The sequence below is a fragment of the Salvelinus alpinus genome, chromosome 1 (assembly GCF_045679555.1).
Source record: "Salvelinus alpinus chromosome 1, SLU_Salpinus.1, whole genome shotgun sequence".
NCBI lineage: Eukaryota > Metazoa > Chordata > Actinopteri > Salmoniformes > Salmonidae > Salvelinus > Salvelinus alpinus.
Window position 1 is genome coordinate 10,032,363 of NC_092086.1, and position 24,578 is coordinate 10,056,940.

Here is a 24,578-nt window from a genome sequence, read left to right on the forward strand (position 1 = left end):
TCTCACCCTTACCAATAACAGAGGCTACAACAAAACATGCTAACCTCTCACCATTTCCAATAACAGAGACTACAACAAAACATGCTAACCTCTCACCATTACCAATAACAGAGGCTACAACAAAACATACTAACCTCTCACCATTACCAATAACAGAGGCTACAACAAAACATGCTAACCTCTCACCATTACCAATAACAGAGACTACAACAAAACATGCTAACCTCTCACCCTTACCAATAATAGAGACTACAACAAAACATGCTAACCTCTCACCATTACCAATAACAGAGGCTACAACAAAACATACTAACCTCTCACCCTTACCAATAATAGAGGCTACAACACAACATGCTAACCTCTCACCCTTACCAATAACAGAGGCTACAACAAAACATACTAACCTCTCACCAGAGGCTACAACCTCTCACCATTACCAATAACAGAGGGGGTATGATCTTTGTGCCTCTGTAACTTTCTCATTCATCATCATTTACAATTCATTCATGATTATTCATAATCATGGTAGCATCCACATAAATGTAGAAGTGTTCAGAAACATCTTCTATTCTTACTGACAATACAAGTGAAGTGACTCCAAAATGACAGGACATTATTCACCATTCAGTTTCTATTAGGAAAAACATCATCCAAAATACAACCAAGAAAAAACTGCAAATGAATTCAACAAGTTAGTAGAATCACAAGCTTGATGTAATCACTGCAGGCAAATAATATGGGACCAAACACTAAACATTTGACTACTTTAATACAAAATAAGTGAATTTGTCCAAATAATTACGACTTTTTGAAATGGGAGAACAAGATACATGACGTGCTTTAATATCTAAAAGACAAGATGAATATGTATGAACTTTCCAATTTGTAAGTCGCTCTGGATAAGAGCGTCTGCTAAATGACTTAAATGTAAATGTAAATGTAAATATAAAACAGATATGTATGAATACCCTCAAATAAAAGGTGACATTCTGTACTGTTGCCTAATATGAAACATTATATCTGAAATCCAAAATGCTGGAGCATAGGACCAAATTTAAAACTGTAAGCTTCACTTTCCAAACACATATGTTGTGGACTGTGTGTTCCTGGTAAACACATGTGGATCTGGTGAACAGTTATCACTTGTTGACCAACAGCAGGAATACTGACCTCAGAGTCTCCAGTTTACAGTGGGGATTCGCCAGTTCAGCAGAGAGCAGCTTCACTCCTGAATCCTTCAGGTCATTGTTACTCAGGTCCAGCTCTCTCAGGTGTGAGGGGTTTGACTTCAGAGCTGAGACCAGAGAAGCACAGCCTTCCTCTGTGACTCCACAGCCTGACAGCCTGATAAAGAGATCATCATGACTTCAAACACTTTGTTAATTTAACACCAGTAGTGTGGAAGGACAATGGCAGATGCATTTGGTTTATTCTCTCAAACAACATATATATTCATCTTCCGTCTCCTAGAACTGTATGGTCATATTGTTATACTAATGTGAATATCAATGCATTTTTTCAATATGTTTTTCAATATAATATTATATACATATTATAATACACATTTTTCTCTAAACTAGATATTGCTTCCTGATGATTAGTTCTTATATGTCATTTGATGTACTCACAGAACAGCTCTGGAAGCTTTGACCACTGGCAGCAGCCTCAGAAGACCTTCCTCTGATCTGGAGTATTTCTTCAGGTCAAACACATCCAGCTCCTTTTCTGAAGTCAGCAACACAAAGACCAGAGCTGACCACTGTGCAGGTGACAGTTTGGCTCTAGAGAGACTTCCTGATCTCAGGAAACTTTGGATCTCCTCCACTAGAGAATGGTCATTCAGTTCATTCAGACAGTGGAACAGATTGATGCTCCTCTCTGGAGAGGGATTCTCCTTGATCTTCTTCTTGATGTACTTGACTGTTTCTTCATGGCTCTGTGAGCTGCTTCTTGAATTTGTCAGTAGACCTTGTAAGTGCTTCTGATTGGACTCCAGTGAGAGGCCCAGAAGGAAGCGGAGGAAAAGGTCCAGGTTTCCCGTCTCACTTTGTAAGGCTTTATCCACAGCACTCTTGTAGAAAGTAACTTTAGGCTCGTCGTTTGTTTGCAGTTTGTCCATTAGATTCTCATTGTTGTTGATGAATGAGAGAAACACATATACAGCAGCCAGAAACTCCTGAATGCTCAGATGAACAAAGCAGTACACCTTGTCCTGGTACAGCACACATTCCTCTTTAAAGAGCTGTGTGCACAATCCTGAGTACACTGAGGCTTCATTGACATCAATGCCAGCCTCTTTCAGGTCTTCTTCATAGAAAATCAAATTGCCATTCACAAGCTGTTGAAAAGCCAGTTTTCCCAGTGACAGAATGCTCTCTTTATTCCGGTGTGGACCTGTCTCTTCATTGTCAAGATACTTTTCATTCTTCTGTTTGGTGTGAAACACCACAAGGTGTGTGTACATCTCAGTCAGAGTTTTGGGCATCTCTTCTCTCTTATGTTTCAGCATGGGTTCAAGGACTGTTGCAGAAATCCAACAGAAGACTGGAATGTGGCACATGATGTGGAGGCTCCTTGATGTCTGTATGTGTGAGATGATTCTGCTGGCCAGGTCCTCATCACTGAATCTCTTCCTGAAGTACTCCTCCTTCTGTGGGTCACTGAACCCTCGTACCTCTGTCACCTGGTCAACACACCCTGAAGGGATCTTATTGGCTGCTGCAGGTCGGGTAGTTATCCAGAGGAGAGCAGAGGGAAGCAGATTTCCCTTGATGAGATTTGTCAGCAGAACATCCACTGAGGTTGACTCTGTGACGTCACAACAGATCTTGTTCTTCTGGAAGTCTAGGGGCAGTCGGCACTCATCCAGACCATCAAAGATGAACAGAACTTTGTACTTGTTGTAGTTGGAGATTCTTGATTGTTTGGTTTCCATTGAGAAGTGATTAAGAAGTTCAATCAAAGTGTGTTCATCCCCTTTCATCAAATTCAGCTCCCGGAAAGGGAATGAAAATACAAATTGGACATCCTGATTTGCTTTTCCTTCAGCCCAGTCCAGAATGAACTTCTGCACAGAGACTGTTTTTCCAATGCCAGCGACTCCCTTTGTCAGCACAGTTCTGATACGTTTGTCTTGTCCAGTTAAGGTTTTGAAGATGTCGTTACATTTGATTGCAGTCTCTGGTCTTGCTTGTTTCCTGGTTGTTGTCTCAATCTGTCTCAGCTCATGTTCATTATTGACCTCTCCTGTTCCACCCTCTGTGATGTAGAGCTCTGTGTAGATGTTATTGAGAAGTGTTGGGTTTCCTTGTTTAGCGATCCCCTCAAATACACATTGAAACTTCTTCTTTAGATTAGATTTGAGTTCACGTTGGCAAATCACAGCAGGATCATCTGAATCTAGAAATAACACAGAGGATATTAATATTACGTCTGTTTTAATGCCTACAGTATTGTAAGACTGTTATAAAGTTTTACATTATAATAATTTATTCTCTTAACTGACTGTATAAATGTGTAAATGTTTTCATAATGCATTACAGACTGGTGTGACTGATTATATTATTATTGGTATTATTGATGGTATTATTAATGTTGTCTCTCTCTCTCTAAATTAATCACCACAACACATCCCTGCTGCTACTTGATGAGGTCACTAGGTGTTGTGTTAAGGCTGCTACAATATCATTGAGTTACACAGCTACTTTAGCTGTACTTTAGCTACAGCTTTTAAATGTTATAAAACAGCATTCAACATGAGGCAGACAGCTCTTACTTTTCTCCAGTGTGTCAGCAAGCTCCTTCTGGTTCATTTTCCTCAGGATGTGCAGTGTGATCTTCAGAGCCCCCTCTCTGGCACTGCTCTCCTGCTTCTCATCTTCAGCATCCACCACTTCCTTATCCTGCTTCTGACTCTCAAAGCCTTCTGGGAGTTCTGGACTAAGAATCCTCTTGAACATCTTCAGCTCGTTCTTCACAAATGTCATAATATTGTCTTCAAGCAACTGAAATAAATAAAGTAAATAAGTTAAGCAAGAGACAAAATGCTTTCTCATTAACACATTAATGAATGATTGACAGATAAACTTTACTTGAGGTCAACAAAATCAAATGTACATAACAGGACCACATACACTGAATATGGAGGCCAGGTCTGTTTGATGACTCTGGGAAGACTGACCACTGAGAATCTCTGACTCTGATCTCTCCTGGTGGTTTCTGTGGACAAAACATGAGATTACATCTCCTCATTCAGGGAGTGCACACACACACACACACACACACACACACACACACACACACACACACACACACACACACACACACACACACACACACACACACACACACACACACACACACACACACACACACACACACACACACACACACACACACACACACACACACACACACACACACAGGGAATGGTGTGTTTGTTTAATATTGTTCTAGGACTATGAAAATGGACATAAGGATTAGCCTGTCGATTATGAAAACAACAAAAATAAATGGGAAAATGGGAGAGGAGAAATGACTAGAGACAGTGTTGTTTAACTCACTGACCATGACCCATGAGTTCTTCTTACCTTTGTTCAGTAGAAAAGTCTCCCTCTCTAAACTCTATAGGATGTTTCATAGACTTGTCACTCTTCATGGACACACAGCTGGGTACAGGGGAGGCTGGTCTCTCCTGCCTGATTGGGCTTCAACACAACAGAGACAAACATTACATCTCTCATCTACTCTGAGCTCAGATGGGGAAACATAAGAAGAGTTTAATTCCAAAACGCTATATATCCATTTTCATAAATGTTCATAAATGTGCTTTTATTGTTTAACCTCTCTTGGGTAGGGGGCAGTATTTTGAATTTTGGATGAGTGAGGTTCCGAATGTAAATTGCCTGTTACTCAGGCCCAGAAGCTAGGAATTGGATAGAAAACTAAGGTTTCCAGAACTGTTCAAATAGTGTCTGTGAGTATAACAGCACTGATATGGCAGGCAAAAACCTAAGGAAAATCTATCCAGGAAGTGGGATATTTTTGATGTGTCTAGTTTTCAATTGAATGCCTATACAGTATCCGCTGACCTAGGTTGCAGTTGCTATGTATTTCCACTAGATGTCAACAGTCTTTAGATGTTTCAGGCTTGTATTCTGAAAAACGAGGAGAATGAAACCTTTCTTTCAGTGGACTATAGAATGAAGCAGAGCGTGACCGATAGCGCGCCCTTCGTTGTTTTTCCTTTTTTTTCTATTTTTTTTTCTATTGAAGACGCTAATTGTCCGGTTGAAATATTATCAATTATTTAGACAATAGCTAACCTGAGGATTAATTATAAACATTGTTTGACATGTTTTGAAAAAATTGACCAGTACTATTAGGATGTATTCGTCTGCATGTCGTGACCGCCTTTGAGCCAGTGGATTACTGAACAAAACGCGCCAACAAAACTGTTTTTTTGTTGGACATAAAGAGGGACGAACAAAACAAACATTTATTGTGCAACATGGACTCTTGTGACTGCAAACATATGAAGATCATCAAAGGTAAGTGATTCATTTTATCGCTGTTTCTGACTTTTGTAATTCCTTTACTTGGTTGTAAAATGTTTATATGCTTTTGTAAACGGGGCGCTGTCCTCAGATAATCGCACGGTATGCTTTCGCTTTAAAGCCTTTTTGAAATCTGACACAGCGGCTGGATTAACAAGAAGTTCATCTTTAAGCCGATGTATAACATGTGTATCTTTTATGAATATTTTTAATTAGTATTTCTGTATTTTGAATTTGGCGCTCTGCAATTTCACAGGATGTTGGCCAGGTGGGACGCTAGCCTCCCACCTGCCCATAAGAAGTTAAAGAGCTTGGTGTGTTTTTTCACTATCTAATCAACAATCAAAGATTGTTCAATGACAAACATGCATTTGTTTAAAATCTATCACTTGATGGTTTCATTTCAGAGGGACAAATAATAATGTTTTTTCCCGCAAATGCTATATATCTGCCTCACTCTCAAACGTGACCAACCGGCTCAATTTTGTCTTATGTGGCAAAACTTGAAATGGTGTTTTTTACATTGGATAAAAGTACAGACTCAGGGTTATAAAACTAAATATGAAATGGTATATCAGACACTACAGTTGAGGAACAATGGGAAAGTAATTCTGCTTTGAACGTTGATAAAACTTGTTACCTCACTTTTGAGAAAATTACCTTTGAATGTTTTGGTTCCTACTGGAGAGCTCTCCTTTGTCTTCAGGGGTGTTACTTTGGTATATAACGTCACCCATCTAAATAAATATGTTTTATATATATATTAACTATTTATGTTGTTTTTGGTTCATGTCAGTTTCATTGTTTGTTATGCTATAAATGGTTATTTTATGGTTGTAAGTTGTAAAATGAACTAGATTTTTATTTATTTTGCAATTCTGAGTAATTACTGCTTTAGTAAGGAATAACACATTATTCAGTACTACTGCAGTTGCTACATAATTCCAATAGATGGCAGCATAAGACTACAAATGATATTTCAGAAGATTAGTTTAGTTTTCTCCCTGGATACACCACCACTCCCCCTCACAGGAAAACTCCTGTGTGCTTCTTTCTGTCCCTTTCCACACTGCTAACGCAAGAGGAAAGACAAAAAAAGCATTTAACAGATTACTGTGAAGTAATATAATGATGATTCATGTTTATTATTACCTGTTTTTATGCTCATGTTTTGAAATTATACTTCATTACTATAACGATTATCAATAAGTCTGAACATGAATTCAGTCACCTCTGGTCGAGAAATATTTTCCAGGTACATTCATTGTCAAATTCATTAACCAGCATCGACCAGCTCTGGCTTCTCTCTCTAGTAGTCAACTCAGCCCCGCTAAAAAGCTTGTGTCGTCACTCTGCCTTCTCCAGGGGCATGTTGAGGTAAATTTACGAACCGGGAGGGTTGAATTATGTAATTTATTGGCGAGCTGGAAGACGCACTCTTGTCTTTTCTATTCCGAGGTTGTTTACTCGCAATATCTGATATTAAGATGTTTTTTATAATGAATGTTTACTGAGGTTGAGGCTCTGACTAGTGATTATTTACCCGGTGTTCAATACCTGCTATAGTCATTATTTTGTTGCTCTCCCAAAAGCAACACAGCCCTAATACGAGATATATAGCTAACTAAAGTAATGAGTGACCATTTTAGAAAATCATGGGACATATAGTCTGTGGTTGCTATTTTATGTCAATCATATTGCTGCTTGTAGCCTATAACTGATGCTTTGTGGTTTTATGCTGCCAGCTAGTGGAAATATTTAGCAATTAAAAGGTATTAATTCACTTACAGACATTGGTGAGGCAGCTGAGAAATAAAGTGTATTTTTCTGGTTAATTCCTTAGATCAGTCTCAAACCTGCCTCACTTATCCCACGCCAATTTCAAACCAGTCCAAACCACATTTGAAAAATAAAACTAATGTCTCTTGCTTATCAAGTGTTCTGCCTTGCAGTAATAAATATAATAAAATAACAAAACAATAAAAGCTAAATGGGTAGAAAGGTTTAGATTAACAAAATAATCAAAACGCTATCTAGTACTATAATTGTATTTACTAACATAATATTATTACTAAATTAGTTTCAAAAGTGTTCTAGGCTACCCTACCCTAGAATTAGGGTTAAGGCAAAAAATGGTCATACGTGGGGTTAGAGTTTCTGTATAGCACTTTGTGACTTCTGCTGATGTAAAAAGGGCTTTATAAATACATTTGATTGATTGTTAGGTTTAGGGTTTTTAAGGCAAAAAACAGTATGGGTTTATAGCTCTCTTGCACCTCCCTGTGGCCTTCTGTGGGTACTACATAACTCATTCGCCACACTTGCTCGGCTCATAATCTGATGTAGAAATTGCGTCAGATCTACAAATCAATGAGCTAGACCTGTCCATTTGTCACGACTTCCGTCGAAGTCGGTTCCTCTCCTTTCCTCATCTGGACTGACCACCGCAACCTGGAGTACATCCGGGCGGCGATGAGACTGAATCCTCGTCAGGCAAGGTGGGCCATGTTCTTTACCCGTTTTGTGTTTTCCCTGTCCTATAGACCAGGTTCCCAGAACGTGAAGGCAGACGCACTGTCCCGGCTGTATGACACAGAGGAGCGGCCCATGGATCAGACTCCCGGCCTCCTGCCTGGTGGCGCCGGTCGTGTGGGAGCTGGGTAGGTAACGGGTAGGTAGAGAGAGTCAACCAGGATGTGGGCAGGTATTCTGCGGTCCTATTGCCAGGACCGGCCGGGGGAGTGGGCGGCATTCGTGCCCTGGGCCGAGATGGCGCAGAACTCGTTTCACCACCCCTCCACTAACCTCTCCCCCTTTCAGTGTGTATTGGGGTACCAGCCGGTTCTGGCGCCGTGGCATCAGGGTCAGACTGAGGCTCCTGCGGTGGATGACTGGTTCAGGCGTGCCCATGTTCACCTTCAGCAAGCCGCGCTTCGTCAAAAAAACAGCGCGGCTCGTCACCGCAGTGAGAGTCTGGCTCTCGACCCGAAACCTGCCCCTCCGCCTGCCCTGCCGGAAGCTGGGTCCGCGCTTTGTGGGGCCATTCAAAGTCCTGAGGAGGGTGAACGAGGTGTGTTACAGATTACAGCTTCCTTCTGATTACCGTATTAACCCCTCATTCCATGTGTCTCTCCTCAGGCTGGTGGTGGCTGGTCCGCTCCAGGAATCTGATGTGCGGGAGGTTCCTCCGCCCCCTCTGGACATGTTCCCCTCGATGTCTTTGTGTGATATTGTTCATTGTTATGTGGGCATTCGTTACGCACATTACTCTTGTTTTATTTCTGTGTTTGGGCACATTTTGTTCCCTTTTGTGCTTGTGTTTAACGAATTAAAGAGTGCGTCTGTTCATTTCACCCGACTCTCCTGCGCTTGACTTCAGCCTCCAGTACACGCCGCTTACACCATTTGGTTTGCAACTCAGTGAACCTGCGCAGCATTTGCTCAATTCGATGCCTACAAATTAAAATTAGCAGCCATTTAGAAACAACAAGTCATCAAAAATAGTGTTATTTCTAAATAAAAAAAAGTCTTCTTGTTAATTAAATCGGCCACATCTTGAAAAATAGAACAGGGAAATGCTTTTGTTTAGGTTGTATACCTTTTCCTGAAAACAAATATGGTTAACCATGACCAGACAATGTTTAACGTTTAGGACTGTGGGTCACCACAACATGTACCCAGGTGAACAGTGAGCACTCACAATTTAATGTTAATGCAGGTAGGTCTCATTGATAACAATAGTGAAGATGGCATTGTGACGCAGAACAATGAGCTGGTAATAGAATGTTCAGAAGGTGATTTGGTGCCACGGTGCTCAATACAACTAATAGGAGCTGGCAGGGTGAAACATGATCTGAAATAAGGCCTGTTTTTTTAGTGATTACCTCATAACTAGAGACATAACGTAATATTTTGAAACTGGGCTCCAAGGCGGATGCAATTAACTAGTTTTCATGAGAAAATAAAATGTTGTTAAAAATGGAATGTGTCCGGCCTACTTGAGGCACCCCGAAAATAATATTCAAAAGTAAGGTCCTTGGACACAGAGGGGTTAAACACTAAAGTTACCGTCCATCTAGTTAAGAGAGGAGAACCAGACAGAGGTAGCCAGCATCCGTCAACGAGAGAGGGAGAAGCCCTCCACGGATTTAACAGGTGGAAGGAACAACCGGGGAGCTCCATCGGTCCACAAGAAATGCAGGCAGCCGGTGATGATGTTGTGGTAGCTATGGTAACTAGGATGCTGCTGGTAGAGTAGCTAGCTAGCTTATCTAGCTGTACCGACTAGCTAGGATAACTAGGATGCTGCTGATAGAGTAGCTAGCTCGCTTACCTAGCTGTACCGACTAGCTTGGCTACCTAGCAGGTCGTTCGTCTGTTCCTCACCTCGAGAATGATGACGAATCCGGTGAACCACAAAATGAAACAAGGATAGAGAGTGAAAAGGATCTGGCTACACTCATACTGTCCCTGACCGTAAAGCGAAACCTAAATTGAACAATAAACTTTGGTGTCTCAACACTCCGTAGTTATTCCCCAAGATCACCTCAGTCCACTCTGCGCATAACTGGACAATATGCTTGGCGCTGCACCATGGGCACGGGGAGTTCCAGAAACGCAGACATGAGCAGTGCCACACAAAATAACTTACTCTAACACAGTATTTACAGTGGGTTACATTAGTAATGTTCATTTGTATTATTATGTAAAACAAAATTATTTTGAGATCTGGTGGAGGGGGAGAACGGAGCAGAAGAGACATGTTTGTTGTTTGCTGTAACTAATGGACAAAGTTGTAATGTAATGTATTGTAATGTATTGTATTGTAATGTAATGTAATGTATTGTAATGTATTGTAATGTAATGTAATGTAATGTATTGTAATGTAATGTAATGTATTATATTGTAATGTAATGTATTGTAATGTATTGTATTGTATTGTAATGTATTGTAATGTAATGTAATGTATTGTAATGTATTGTAATGTAATGTAATGTATTGTAATGTAATGTATTGTAATGTAATGTAATGTATTGTAATGTAATGTATTGTATTGTATTGTATTGTATTGTAATGTATTGTATTGTATTGTAATGTAATGTAATGTATTGTATTGTATTGTATTGTATTGTAATGTATTGTATTGTATTGTATTGTAATGTATTGTAATGTATTGTATTGTATTGTATTGTATTGTATTGTAATGTATTGTATTGTATTGTATTGTAATGTAATGTATTGTATTGTAATGTATTGTATTGTATTGTATTGTAATGTAATGTATTGTATTGTATTGTATTGTATTGTATTGTATTGTAATGTATTGTATTGTATTGTATTGTAATGTATTGTAATGTATTGTATTGTATTGTATTGTATTGTATTATAATGTATTGTTATGTATTGTATTGTATTGTAAAAAAGTCAGCCAGAGTTGACGTGTTCCATCGTTCAAACAAAGAGATGTCTCCCTGACCACCAGTGTGTTTGGATATAATGAAGAGATGTCTCCCTGACCACCAGTGTGGATATAATGAAGAGATGTCTCCCTGACCACCAGTGTGTTTGGATATAATGAAGAGATGTCTCCCTGACCACCAGTGTGTTGGATATAATGAAGAGATGTCTCCCTGACCACCAGTGTGTTGGATATAATGAAGAGATGTCTCCCTGACCACCAGTGTGTTTGGATATAATGAAGAGATGTCTCCCTGACCACCAGTGTGTTGGATATAATGAAGAGATGTCTCCCTGACCACCAGTGTGTTGGATATAATGAAGAGATGTCTCCCTGACCACCAGTGTGTTTGGATATAATGAAGAGATGCCTCCCTGACCACCAGTGTGTTTGGATATAATGAAGAGATGTCTCCCTGACCACCAGTGTGTTTGGATATAATGAAGAGATGTCTCCCTGACCACCAGTGTGTTTGGATATAATGAAGAGATGTCTCCCTGACCACCAGTGTGGATATAATGAAGAGATGTCTCCCTGACCACCAGTGTGTTGGATATAATGAAGAGATGTCTCCCTGACCACCAGTGTGTTTGGATATAATGAAGAGATGCCTCCCTGACCACCAGTGTGGATATAATGAACAGATGTCTCCCTGACCACCAGTGTGTTTGGATATAATGAAGAGATGCCTCCCTGACCACCAGTGTGTTTGGATATAATGAACAGATGACTCCCTGACCACCAGTGTGTTTGGATATAATGAAGAGATGCCTCCCTGACCACCAGTGTGTTTGGATATAATGAACAGATGACTCCCTGACCACCAGTGTGTTTGGATATAATGAAGAGATGCCTCCCTGACCACCAGTGTGTTTGGATATAATGAAGAGATGTCTCCCTGACCACCAGTGTTGGATATAATGAAGAGATGTCTCCCTGACCACCAGTGTGTTTGGATATAATGAAGAGATGTCTCCCTGACCACCAGTGTGGATATAATGAACAGATGTCTCCCTGACCACCAGTGTGTTTGGATATAATGAAGAGATGTCTCCCTGACCACCAGTGTGTTTGGATATAATGAAGAGATGTCTCCCTGACCACCAGTGTATTTGGATATAATGAAGAGATGTCTCCCTGACCACCAGTGTGTTTGGATATAATGAACAGATGACTCCCTGACCACCAGTGTGTTGGATATAATGAAGAGATGTCTCCCTGACCACCAGTGTGTTTGGATATAATGAAGAGATGTCTCCCTGACCACCAGTGTGGATATAATGAAGAGATGCCTCCCTGACCACCAGTGTGTTTGGATATAATGAAGAGATGACTCCCTGACCACCAGTGTGTTTGGATATAATGAAGAGATGTCTCCCTGACCACCAGTGTGGATATAATGAAGAGATGTCTCCCTGACCACCAGTGTGGATATAATGAAGAGATGTCTCCCTGACCACCAGTGTGTTTGGATATAATGAAGAGATGTCTCCCTGACCACCAGTGTGTTTGGATATAATGAAGAGATGTCTCCCTGACCACCAGTGTGGATATAATGAAGAGATGTCTCCCTGACCACCAGTGTTGGATATAATGAAGAGATGTCTCCCTGACCACCAGTGTGTTGGATATAATGAAGAGATGTCTCCCTGACCACCAGTGTGTTTGGATATAATGAAGAGATGTCTCCCTGACCACCAGTGTGTTTGGATATAATGAAGAGATGTCTCCCTGACCACCAGTGTGTTTGGATATAATGAAGAGATGTCTCCCTGACCACCAGTGTGTTTGGATATAATGAAGAGATGTCTCCCTGACCACCAGTGTGGATATAATGAAGAGATGTCTCCCTGACCACCAGTGTGTTGGATATAATGAAGAGATGTCTCCCTGACCACCAGTGTGTTTGGATATAATGAAGAGATGTCTCCCTGACCACCAGTGTGTTTGGATATAATGAAGAGATGTCTCCCTGACCACCAGTGTGTTTGGATATAATGAAGAGATGTCTCCCTGACCACCAGTGTGTTTGGATATAATGAAGAGATGTCTCCCTGACCACCAGTGTGTTTGGATATAATGAAGAGATGTCTCCCTGACCACCAGTGTGGATATAATGAAGAGATGTCTCCCTGACCACCAGTGTGTTTGGATATAATGAAGAGATGTCTCCCTGACCACCAGTGTGGATATAATGAAGAGATGTCTCCCTGACCACCAGTGTGTTTGGATATAATGAAGAGATGTCTCCCTGACCACCAGTGTGGATATAATGAAGAGATGTCTCCCTGACCACCAGTGTGTTTGGATATAATGAAGAGATGCCTCCCTGACCACCAGTGTGTTTGGATATAATGAAGAGATGTCTCCCTGACCACCAGTGTGTTTGGATATAATGAAGAGATGTCTCCCTGACCACCAGTGTGTTGGATATAATGAAGAGATGTCTCCCTGACCACCAGTGTGGATATAATGAAGAGATGTCTCCCTGACCACCAGTGTGGATATAATGAAGAGATGTCTCCCTGACCACCAGTGTGTTTGGATATAATGAAGATATGTCTCCCTGACCACCAGTGTGTTTGGATATAATGAAGAGATGTCTCCCTGACCACCAGTGTGTTTGGATATAATGAAGAGATGCCTCCCTGACCACCAGTGTGTTTGGATATAATGAAGAGATGTCTCCCTGACCACCAGTGTGGATATAATGAAGAGATGTCTCCCTGACCACCAGTGTGTTTGGATATAATGAAGAGATGTCTCCCTGACCACCAGTGTGGATATAATGAAGAGATGTCTCCCTGACCACCAGTGTGTTTGGATATAATGAAGAGATGTCTCCCTGACCACCAGTGTGGATATAATGAAGAGATGCCTCCCTGACCACCAGTGTGTTTGGATATAATGAAGAGATGTCTCCCTGACCACCAGTGTGTTGGATATAATGAAGAGATGTCTCCCTGACCACCAGTGTGTTTGGATATAATGAAGAGATGTCTCCCTGACCACCAGTGTGTTTGGATATAATGAAGAGATGTCTCCCTGACCACCAGTGTGTTTGGATATAATGAAGAGATGTCTCCCTGACCACCAGTGTGGATATAATGAAGAGATGTCTCCCTGACCACCAGTGTGGATATAATGAAGAGATGACTCCCTGGCCACCAGTGTGTTTGGATATAATGAAGAGATGTCTCCCTGACCACCAGTGTGTTTGGATATAATGAAGAGATGCCTCCCTGACCACCAGTGTGGATATAATGAAGAGATGTCTCCCTGACCACCAGTGTGGATATAATGAAGAGATGTCTCCCTGACCACCAGTGTGTTTGGATATAATGAAGAGATGCCTCCCTGACCACCAGTGTGTTTGGATATAATGAAGAGATGTCTCCCTGACCACCAGTGTGTTTGGATATAATGAAGAGATGTCTCCCTGACCACCAGTGTGGATATAATGAAGAGATGTCTCCCTGACCACCAGTGTGGATATAATGAAGAGATGTCTCCCTGACCACCAGTGTGGATATAATGAAGAGATGTCTCCCTGACCACCAGTGTGTTTGGATATAATGAAGAGATGTCTCCCTGACCACCAGTGTGTTTGGATATAATGAAGAGATGTCTCCCTGACCACCAGTGTGTTTGGATATAATGAAGATCAATTCAGTGAAGAAGAACCTCTAGAGTTCTGACCAAAGAGCCCTATAAAGGGTTCTATATATATTCTATATATACTGTATACTCAGACACTTCCTAACCTCCTATAAAGGGTCTATATATATTCTATATATACTGTATACTCAGACACTTCCTAACCTCTTATAAAGGGTTCTATATATATTCTATATATACTGTATACTCAGACACTTCCTGACCTCCTATAAAGGGTTCTATATATATTATATATATACTGTATACTCAGACACTTCCTGACCTCCTATAAAGGGTTCTATATATATTCTATATATACTGTATACTCAGACACTTCCTGACCTCCTATAAAGGGTTCTATATATATTCTATATATACTGTATACTCAGACACTTCCTAACCTCCTATAAAGGGTTCTATATATATTCTATATATACTGTATACTCAGACACTTCCTAACCTCCTATAAAGGGTTCTATATATATTCTATATATACTGTATACTCAGACCCTTCCTAACCTCCTATAAAGGGTTCTATATATATTCTATATATACTGTATACTCAGACACTTCCTAACATCCTATAAAGGGTTCTATATATATTCTATATATACTGTATACTCAGACACTTCCTAACCTCCTATAAAAGGTTATATATATATTCTATATATACTGTACACTCAGACACTTCCTAACATCCTATAAAGGGTTCTATATATATTCTATATATACTGTATACTCAGACACTTCCTAACCTCCTATAAAGGGTTCTATATATATTCTATATATACTGTATACTCAGACACTTCCTAACCTCCTATAAAGGGTTCTATATATATTCTATATATACTGTATACTCAGACACTTCCTAACCTCCTATAAAGGGTTCTATATATATTATATATATACTGTATACTCAGACACTTCCTAACCCCCTATAAAGGGTTCTATATATATTCTATATATACTGTATACTCAGACACTTCCTAACCCCCTATAAAGGGTTCTATATATATTCTATATATACTGTATACTCAGACACTTCCTAACCCCCTATAAAGGGTTCTATATATATTCTATATATACTGTATACTCAGACACTTCCTAACCTCCTATAAAGGGTTCTATATATATTCTATATATACTGTATACTCAGACACTTCCTAACCTCCTATAAAGGGTTCTATATATATTCTATATATACTGTATACTCAGACACTTCCTAACCTCCTATAAAGGGTTCTATATATATTCTATATATACTGTATACTCAGACACTTCCTAACCCCCTATAAAGGGTTCTATATATATTCTATATATACTGTATACTCAGACACTTCCTAACCCCCTATAAAGGGTTCTATATATATTCTATATATACTGTATACTCAGACACTTCCTAACCTCCTATAAAGGGTTCTATATATATTCTATATATACTGTATAGTCAGACACTTCCTAACCTCCTATAGAGGGTTCTATATATATTCTATATATACTGTATAGTCAGACACTTCCTAACCTCCTGTAAAGGGTTCTATATATATTCTATATATACTGTATACTCAGACACTTCCTAACCTCCTATAAAGGGTTCTATATATATTCTATATATACTGTATACTCAGACACTTCCTAACCTCCTATAAAGGGTTCTATATATATTCTATATATACTGTATACTCAGACACTTCCTAACCTCCTATAAAGGGTTCTATATATATTCTATATATACTGTATAGTCAGACACTTCCTAACCTCCTGTAAAGGGTTCTATATATATTCTATATATACTGTATACTCAGACACTTCCTAACCTCCTATAAAGGGTTCTATATATATTCTATATATACTGTATACTCAGACACTTCCTAACCTCCTGTAAAGGGTTCTATATATATTCTATATATACTGTATACTCAGACACTTCCTAACCTCCTATAAAGGGTTCTATATATATTCTATATATACTGTATACTCAGACACTTCCTAACCTCCTATAAAGGGTTCTATATATATTCTATATATACTGTATACTCAGACACTTCCTAACCTCCTATAAAGGGTTCTATATATATTCTATATATACTGTATACTCAGACACTTCCTAACCTCCTATAAAGGGTTCTATATATATTCTATATATACTGTATACTCAGACACTTCCTAACCTCCTATAAAGGGTTCTATATATATTCTATATATACTGTATACTCAGACACTTCCTAACCTCCTGTAAAGGGTTCTATATATATTCTATATATACTGTATACTCAGACACTTCCTAACCTCCTATAAAGGGTTCTATATAGAACCTTAGTGGTTCTGTATATTAAGTAAGATAGAACCCTTTTTGGTTTAAACAGGAGTGAAGAGTCTGTTGATATAACATATACAGTATATTGTCAAAATTCCTCTTGTAACAACGATCAGAATTAGTCACAACAATAAAGTTATGCCTGACAACATATTAGGCAATAACTAACAGTAGGCTAAATGATTGTGTCATGCTAAAATTCTATAGATGTGTGTGTGTGTGTGTGTGTGTGTGTGTGTGTGTGTCTGTGTGTGTCTGTGTGTCTGTGTGTCTGTGTGTGTGCTGGTGAGACAACCACATATCACAGTCAAATATACATAATACAAACATGTCATTCCAACTACTGTATATAGCGTTTTGCAAAACAAAAATTAATACACAAAAATCTATGAATTAAAATCTTAGAACAACAATATTTTACAGACACATGAAGCAATCATTTCTGATGAAAAAAAAACAAATGTGAAAACATTGTGGATATAACATTTTAGAAACAAAGTTTCTTAAACAAATTGTAATCTCACCTCTTAGCTTTGATGTCATGTTCCCCAGAGAGACTCATTTTAGAGGCAGGGCCCCCCTCCTCTCTCTCCCCAGAGAGACTCATTTTAGAGGCAGGGCCCCCCTCCTCTCTCTCCCCAGAGAGACTCATTTTAGAGGCAGGGCCCCCCTCCTCTCTCTCCCCAGAGAGACTCATTTTAGAGGCAGGGCCCCCCTCCTCTCTCTCCCCAGAGAGACTCATTTTAGAAGCAGGGCCCCCCTCCTCTCTCTTCCCAGAGAGACTCATTTTAGAGGCAGGGCCCCCCTCCTCTCTCTCCCCAGAGAGACTCATTTTAGAGGCAGGGCCCCCCTCCTCTCTCTCCCCAGAGAGACTCATTTTAGAGCACTGACCCCTAAACAGAGATCCAGCATGTTGGTTGTGGTTAACACAGTGACAACTAAACAGAGATCCAACATGTTGGTTGTGGTTAAAACAGTGACAACTAAACAGAGATCCAACATGTTGGTTGTGGTTAACACAGTGACAACTAAACAGAGATCCAACATGTTGGTTGTGGTTAACACAGTGACAACTAAACAGAGATCCAGCATGTTGGTTGTGGTTAACACAGTGACAACTAATTATTGAAGGTCAATTGCTATATTTTATTAATTATCTCTTAGAAAAAATGTTTTTACTAACAGATACATCCAAACAGTCAGGTGATTTAATTAATAGATAACTAATAATAATAACACCAATATAATAATAATAATATAATATTAATAATAATAAGTCACTTTCTCTTTTAATAATGTCTCTCATTCTAGTGTGTTGCTTTGTTCAACAGGTATGATATTATTCTGCTGTTACTGAACTCAGTTCATAATAACAATGTAAAGTCTGTTCAGTGGTTTCATACCAAACTACACAGGAAGCAGGAGCTCATTGTAATTTAGAAAACAACAAATGTTCTGATATTCTGAAAGATGATTTACAACTATGATACATTAACATTTTTACAAATGGTAAAATAACCACGATATACGAATCGTATAATACGATATATGAACAATATGTTATTGAATGTGACTTGCCTACGCCCAGTTAGCACCATTTTGTATGATTGAACTGTCACGTAGCTGTCCCAGGTGAAATGGACTGTTAGATCTGAGTGTTTTACTGTCATTCACTATACTAAAATAACACCATACATTTAATGTCTCTACACATTTTACAATAATCCCTGGGAAGATTCTTACCTTGTAGCCTGAATTCACAACCAGAACATGTCAAGTCATTGAGATATTTTCCGTTGTGCTGAGAGATCACCTTCCTGATGACAAGTTGCTCTGTATCTATGTTCTAGGTACAGTTGATCTTTGGATGCAATAATATCTGGTCAAAGTCTAGTGACACAACACCATAGTATATCATAAACATAACAGCAGTTGGCCAGTAAAGGACATGGAATACTATAAAACAGGGTTCGTCAACTAGGTTGGGCTTCGGGACAATTTTTTTCTGAGTAAAAGTCGGCGGGCCAGAACATAATTAGCATATATATTAGCACAATGAATAGGCTGAATTAATGAATAGGCCTACACTACAAATTTAACAACATTTTAACACATTTGATTAGTACATAATACATTCAGTGACAATAAAATAATTTAGATCTGATTAAGTTAATAAAATCAGCAAAATCTCTATTAAATTATAATTCTTTGTTTATTTCTCTGTGCGTTGATTGGTGGGGAAAAACAGCTCTAGTCCACACTACTTTTTTTAACGTCAACATTCATTCAGAACAATTAGCTTGATAGTGTTAGGTGGAGCAGCACAGGGGAACCCAAGAGCAGACTCAGACCAGGAAACTGATAGTGTTAGGTGGAGGGGAACCCAAGAGCAGACTCAGACCAGGAAACTGATAGTGTTAGGTGGAGCAGCACAGGGGAACCCAAGAGCAGACTCAGACCAGGAAACTGATAGTGTTAGGTGGAGGGGAACCCAAGAGCAGACTCAGACCAGGAAACTGATAGTGTTAGGTGGAGGGGAACCCAAGAGCAGACTCAGACCAGGAAACTGATAGTGTTAGGTGGAGCAGCACAGAGGAACCCAAGAGCAGACTCAGACCAGGAAACTGGTAGTGTTAGGTGGAGCAGCACAGGGGAACCCAAGAGCAGACTCAGACCAGGAAACTGATAGTGTTAGGTGGAGCAGCACAGAGGAACCCAAGAGCAGACTCAGACCAGGAAACTGATAGTGTTAGGTGGAGCAGCACAGGGGAACCCAAGAGCAGACTCAGACCAGGAAACTGATAGTGTTAGGTGGAGCAGCACAGGGGAACCCAAGAGCAGACTCAGACCAGGAAACTGATAGTGTTAGGTGGAGCAGCACAGGGGAACCCAAGAGCAGACTCAGACCAGGAAACTGATAGTGTTAGGTGGAGCAGCACAGGGGAACCCAAGAGCAGACTCAGACCAGGAAACTGGTAGTGTTAGGTGGAGGGGAACCCAAGAGCAGACTCAGACCAGGAAACTGGTAGTGTTAGGAGGAGGGGAACCCAAGAGCAGACTCAGACCAGGAAACTGATAGTGTTAGGTGGAGGGGAACCCAAGAGCAGACTCAGACCAGGAAACTGATAGTGTTAGGAGGAGCAGCACAGGGGAACCCAAGAGCAGACTCAGACCAGGAAACTGATAGTGTTAGGTGGAGCAGCACAGGGGAACCCAAGAGCAGACTCAGACCAGGAAACTGATAGTGTTAGGTGGAGCAGCACAGGGGAACCCAAGAGCAGACTCAGACCAGGAAACTGATAGTGTTAGGTGGAGCAGCACAGGGGAACCCAAGAGCAGACTCAGACCAGGAAATTGATAGTGTTAGGAGGAGGGGAACCCAAGAGCAGACTCAGACCAGGAAACTGGTAGTGTTAGGAGGAGGGGAACCCAAGAGCAGACTCAGACCAGGAAACTGATAGTGTTAGGTGGAGGGGAACCCAAGAGCAGACTCAGACCAGGAAACTGATAGTGTTAGGAGGAGCAGCACATGGGAACCCAAGAGCAGACTCAGACCAGGAAACTGATAGTGTTAGGTGGAGCAGCACAGGGGAACCCAAGAGCAGACTCAGACCAGGAAACTGATAGTGTTAGGTGGAGCAGCACAGGGGAACCCAAGAGCAGACTCAGACCAGGAAACTGATAGTGTTAGGTGGAGGGGAACCCAAGAGCAGACTCAGACCAGGAAACTGATAGTGTTAGGTGGAGGGGCACAGGGGAACCCAAGAGCAGACTCAGACCAGGAAACTGATAGTGTTAGGTGGAGCAGCACAGGGGAACCCAAGAGCAGACTCAGACCAGGAAACTGATAGTGTTAGGTGGAGAGGCACAGGGGAACCCAAGAGCAGACTCAGACCAGGAAACTGATAGTGTTAGTTGGAGCAGCACAGGGGAACCCAAGAGCAGACTCAGACCAGGAAACTGGTAGTGTTAGGAGGAGGGGAACCCAAGAGCAGACTCAGACCAGGAAACTGGTAGTGTTAGGTGGAGGGGAACCCAAGAGCAGACTCAGACCAGGAAACTGATAGTGTTAGGTGGAGCAGCACAGGGGAACCCAAGAGCAGACCCAGACCAGGAAACTGATAGTGTTAGGTGGAGAGGCACAGGGGAACCCAAGAGCAGACTCAGACCAGGAAACTGATAGTGTTAGGTGGAGCAGCACAGGGGAACCCAAGAGCAGACTCAGACCAGGAAACTGATAATGTTAGGTGGAGCAGCACAGGGGAACCCAAGAGCAGACTCAGACCAGGAAACTGATAGTGTTAGGTGGAGCAGCACAGGGGAACCCAAGAGCAGACTCAGACCAGGAAACTGGTAGTGTTAGGTGGAGCGGCACAGGGGAACCCAAGAGCAGACTCAGACCAGGAAACTGATAGTGTTAGGTGGAGGGGAACCCAAGAGCAGACTCAGACCAGGAAACTGATAGTGTTAGGTGGAGGGGAACCCAAGAGCAGACTCAGACCAGGAAACTGATAGTGTTAGGTGGAGGGGAACCCAAGAGCAGACTCAGACCAGGAAACTGATAGTGTTAGGTGGAGGGGAACCCAAGAGCAGACTCAGACCAGGAAACTGATAGTGTTAGGTGGAGCAACACAGGGGAACCCAAGAGCAGACTCAGACCAGGAAACTGATAGTGTTAGGTGGAGCGGCACAGGGGAACCCATGAGCAGACTCAGACCAGGAAACTGGTAGTGTTAGGTGGAGGGGAACCCAAGAGCAGACTCAGACCAGGAAACTGATAGTGTTAGGTGGAGCAGCACAGGGAAACCCAAGAGCAGACTCAGACCAGGAAACTGATAGTGTTAGGTGGAGGGGAACCCAAGAGCAGACTCAGACCAGGAAACTGGATCAATAAACCAAAGTATTTATTGCCAAACAGGGAGAGATGGAGTGCAGGCCAGAGGAAGCTCGGGTGGGTTGTAGGAAACCAGATGTGGAGGCTGAGGTTGGAGTGAGCTGGGTTGAGACACGGTAAACAGGTCCGGAGGGAAATCCAAGGGAGTGATGGTGAGCTGAATCCAGAACAGGGTAGCAGGGTGGTGAGATGTGGAACAGGAGACTGGGACCGGAGTCAGAGCGGCAAAACTACAGTGAGAGGATAAACAGCGTCAGGCAGGGAAACAGGCACAGCAGGGTAACAGGATCTGGAATAATCATAAATAGCTAGAAGCATAAACTGTCTGAGCAGAGATTACGATATGGCAGAGTGGAAGTGGCAGGACTGAGTATTTGTAGAGGTCTTGATTATGGAACGGGTGGCAGCTGGTGGGAATCTGCTCTGACTCCAGCACACCTGTCTCCAGCCACACAATCACACATAGAGGGAGAGGGAGAGAGAGAGAGAGAGAGAGAGAGAGAGGGAGAGGGAGAGGGAGAGGGAGAGGGAGAGGGAGAGGGAGAGGGAGAGGGAGAGGGAGAGAGAGAGTGTGTACTGGGGGAGTGGCTGCAGCTCAAGAAGACACCAGATGAACACAAGAGGGCGTAGCAGGAGCAGATGTGACAGATAGAAAGAGAACATGTAGCTCTCAAAAAGTAGCAAAAGAGATATGCATTCATCTAACCATCTATCTCCATACAGACAGAGAGATATACATTCATCTAACCATCTATCTCCATACAGACAGAGAGATATGCATTCATCTAACCATCTATCTCCATACAGAGAGATATACATTCATCTAACCATCTATCTCCATACAGACAGAGAGATATACATTCATCTAACCATTTATCTCCATACAGACAGAGAGATATGCATTCATCTAACCATCTATCTCCATACAGACAGAGAGATATGCATTCATCTAACCATCTATCTCCATACAGAGAGATATGCATTCATCTAACCATCTATCTCCATACAGACAGAGAGATATGTATTCATCTAACCATCTATCTCCATACAGAGAGATATACATTCATCTAACCATTTATCTCCATACAGACAGAGAGATATGCATTCATCTAACCATCTATCTCCATACAGACAGAGAGATATACATTCATCTAACCATCTATCTCCATACAGAGAGATATACATTCATCTAACCATCTATCTCCATACAGACAGAGAGATATGCATTCATCTAACCATCTATCTCCATACAGACAGAGAGATATGCATTCATCTAACCATCTATCTCCATACAGACAGAGAGATATGCATTCATCTAACCATCTATCTCCATACAGACAGAGAGATATACATTCATCTAACCATCTATCTCCATACAGAGAGATATACATTCATCTAACCATCTATCTCCATACAGACAGAGAGATATGCATTCATCTAACCATCTATCTCCATACAGACAGAGAGATATGCATTCATCTAACCATCTATCTCCATACAGACAGAGAGATATGCATTCATCTAACCATCTATCTCCATACAGACAGAGAGATATACATTCATCTAACCATCTATCTCCATACAGAGAGAGATATGCATTCATCTAACCATCTATCTCCATACAGACAGAGAGATATACATTCATCTAACCATCTATCTCCATACAGAGAGATATGCATTCATCTAACCATCTATCTCCATACAGAGAGATATACATTCATCTAACCATCTATCTCCATACAGAGAGATATACATTCATCTAACCATCTATCTCCATACAGAGAGATATGCATTCATCTAACCATCTATCTCCATACAGACAGAGAGATATACATTCATCTAACCATCTATCTCCATACAGACAGAGAGATATACATTCATCTAACCATCTATCTCCATACAGACAGAGAGATATGCATTCATCTAACCATCTATCTCCATACAGAGAGATATACATTCATCTAACCATCTATCTCCATACAGACAGAGAGATATGCATTCATCTAACCATCTATCTCCATACAGACAGAGAGATATACATTCATCTAACCATCTATCTCCATACAGACAGAGAGATATGCATTCATCTAACCATCTATCTCCATACAGACAGAGAGATATACATTCATCTAACCATCTATCTCCATACAGACAGAGAGATATACATTCATCTAACCATCTATCTCCATACAGACAGAGAGATATGCATTCATCTAACCATCTATCTCCATACAGACAGAGAGATATGCATTCATCTAACCATCTATCTCCATACAGACAGAGAGATATACATTCATCTAACCATCTATCTCCATACAGACAGAGAGATATACATTCATCTAACCATCTATCTCCATACAGACAGAGAGATATACATTCATCTAACCATCTATCTCCATACAGACAGAGAGATATGCATTCATCTAACCATCTATCTCCATACAGACAGAGAGATATACATTCATCTAACCATCTATCTCCATACAGACAGAGAGATATGCATTCATCTAACCATCTATCTCCATACAGACAGAGAGATATGCATTCATCTAACCATCTATCTCCATACAGACAGAGAGATATACATTCATCTAACCATCTATCTCCATACAGACAGAGAGATATACATTCATCTAACCATCTATCTCCATACAGACAGAGAGATATACATTCATCTAACCATCTATCTCCATACAG

At 40.8% G+C, this 24,578-nt stretch overlaps 2 protein-coding genes across 5 annotated transcripts in view; one reads left to right on the top strand and one right to left on the bottom strand.

Annotated features, from left to right (window-relative positions):
- Positions 1-3,998, bottom strand: part of LOC139536393 (NLR family CARD domain-containing protein 3-like) — a 95,685-nt gene extending 91,687 nt beyond the window's left edge. For all 4 annotated transcript variants that reach the window (XR_011667502.1, XR_011667554.1, XR_011667466.1 and 1 more), the window contains exons 1-3: positions 3,776-3,998; positions 1,629-3,399; positions 1,171-1,344 (exon numbers count right to left, since the gene is read on the bottom strand). Coding sequence is in view for 1 of the 4 variants with exons in the window: in XM_071337277.1 (XP_071193378.1) it covers positions 1,171-1,344; positions 1,629-3,399; positions 3,776-3,986 (2,156 nt within the window). In the remaining 3 variants the exon portion in view is untranslated. The remainder of the gene's footprint in view (positions 1-1,170; positions 1,345-1,628; positions 3,400-3,775) is intronic.
- LOC139568040 (NLR family CARD domain-containing protein 3-like) overlaps positions 1-24,578 on the top strand; it is a 282,966-nt gene that overhangs the window by 218,631 nt on the left and 39,757 nt on the right. The gene's annotated exons all lie outside the window — the stretch shown is intronic.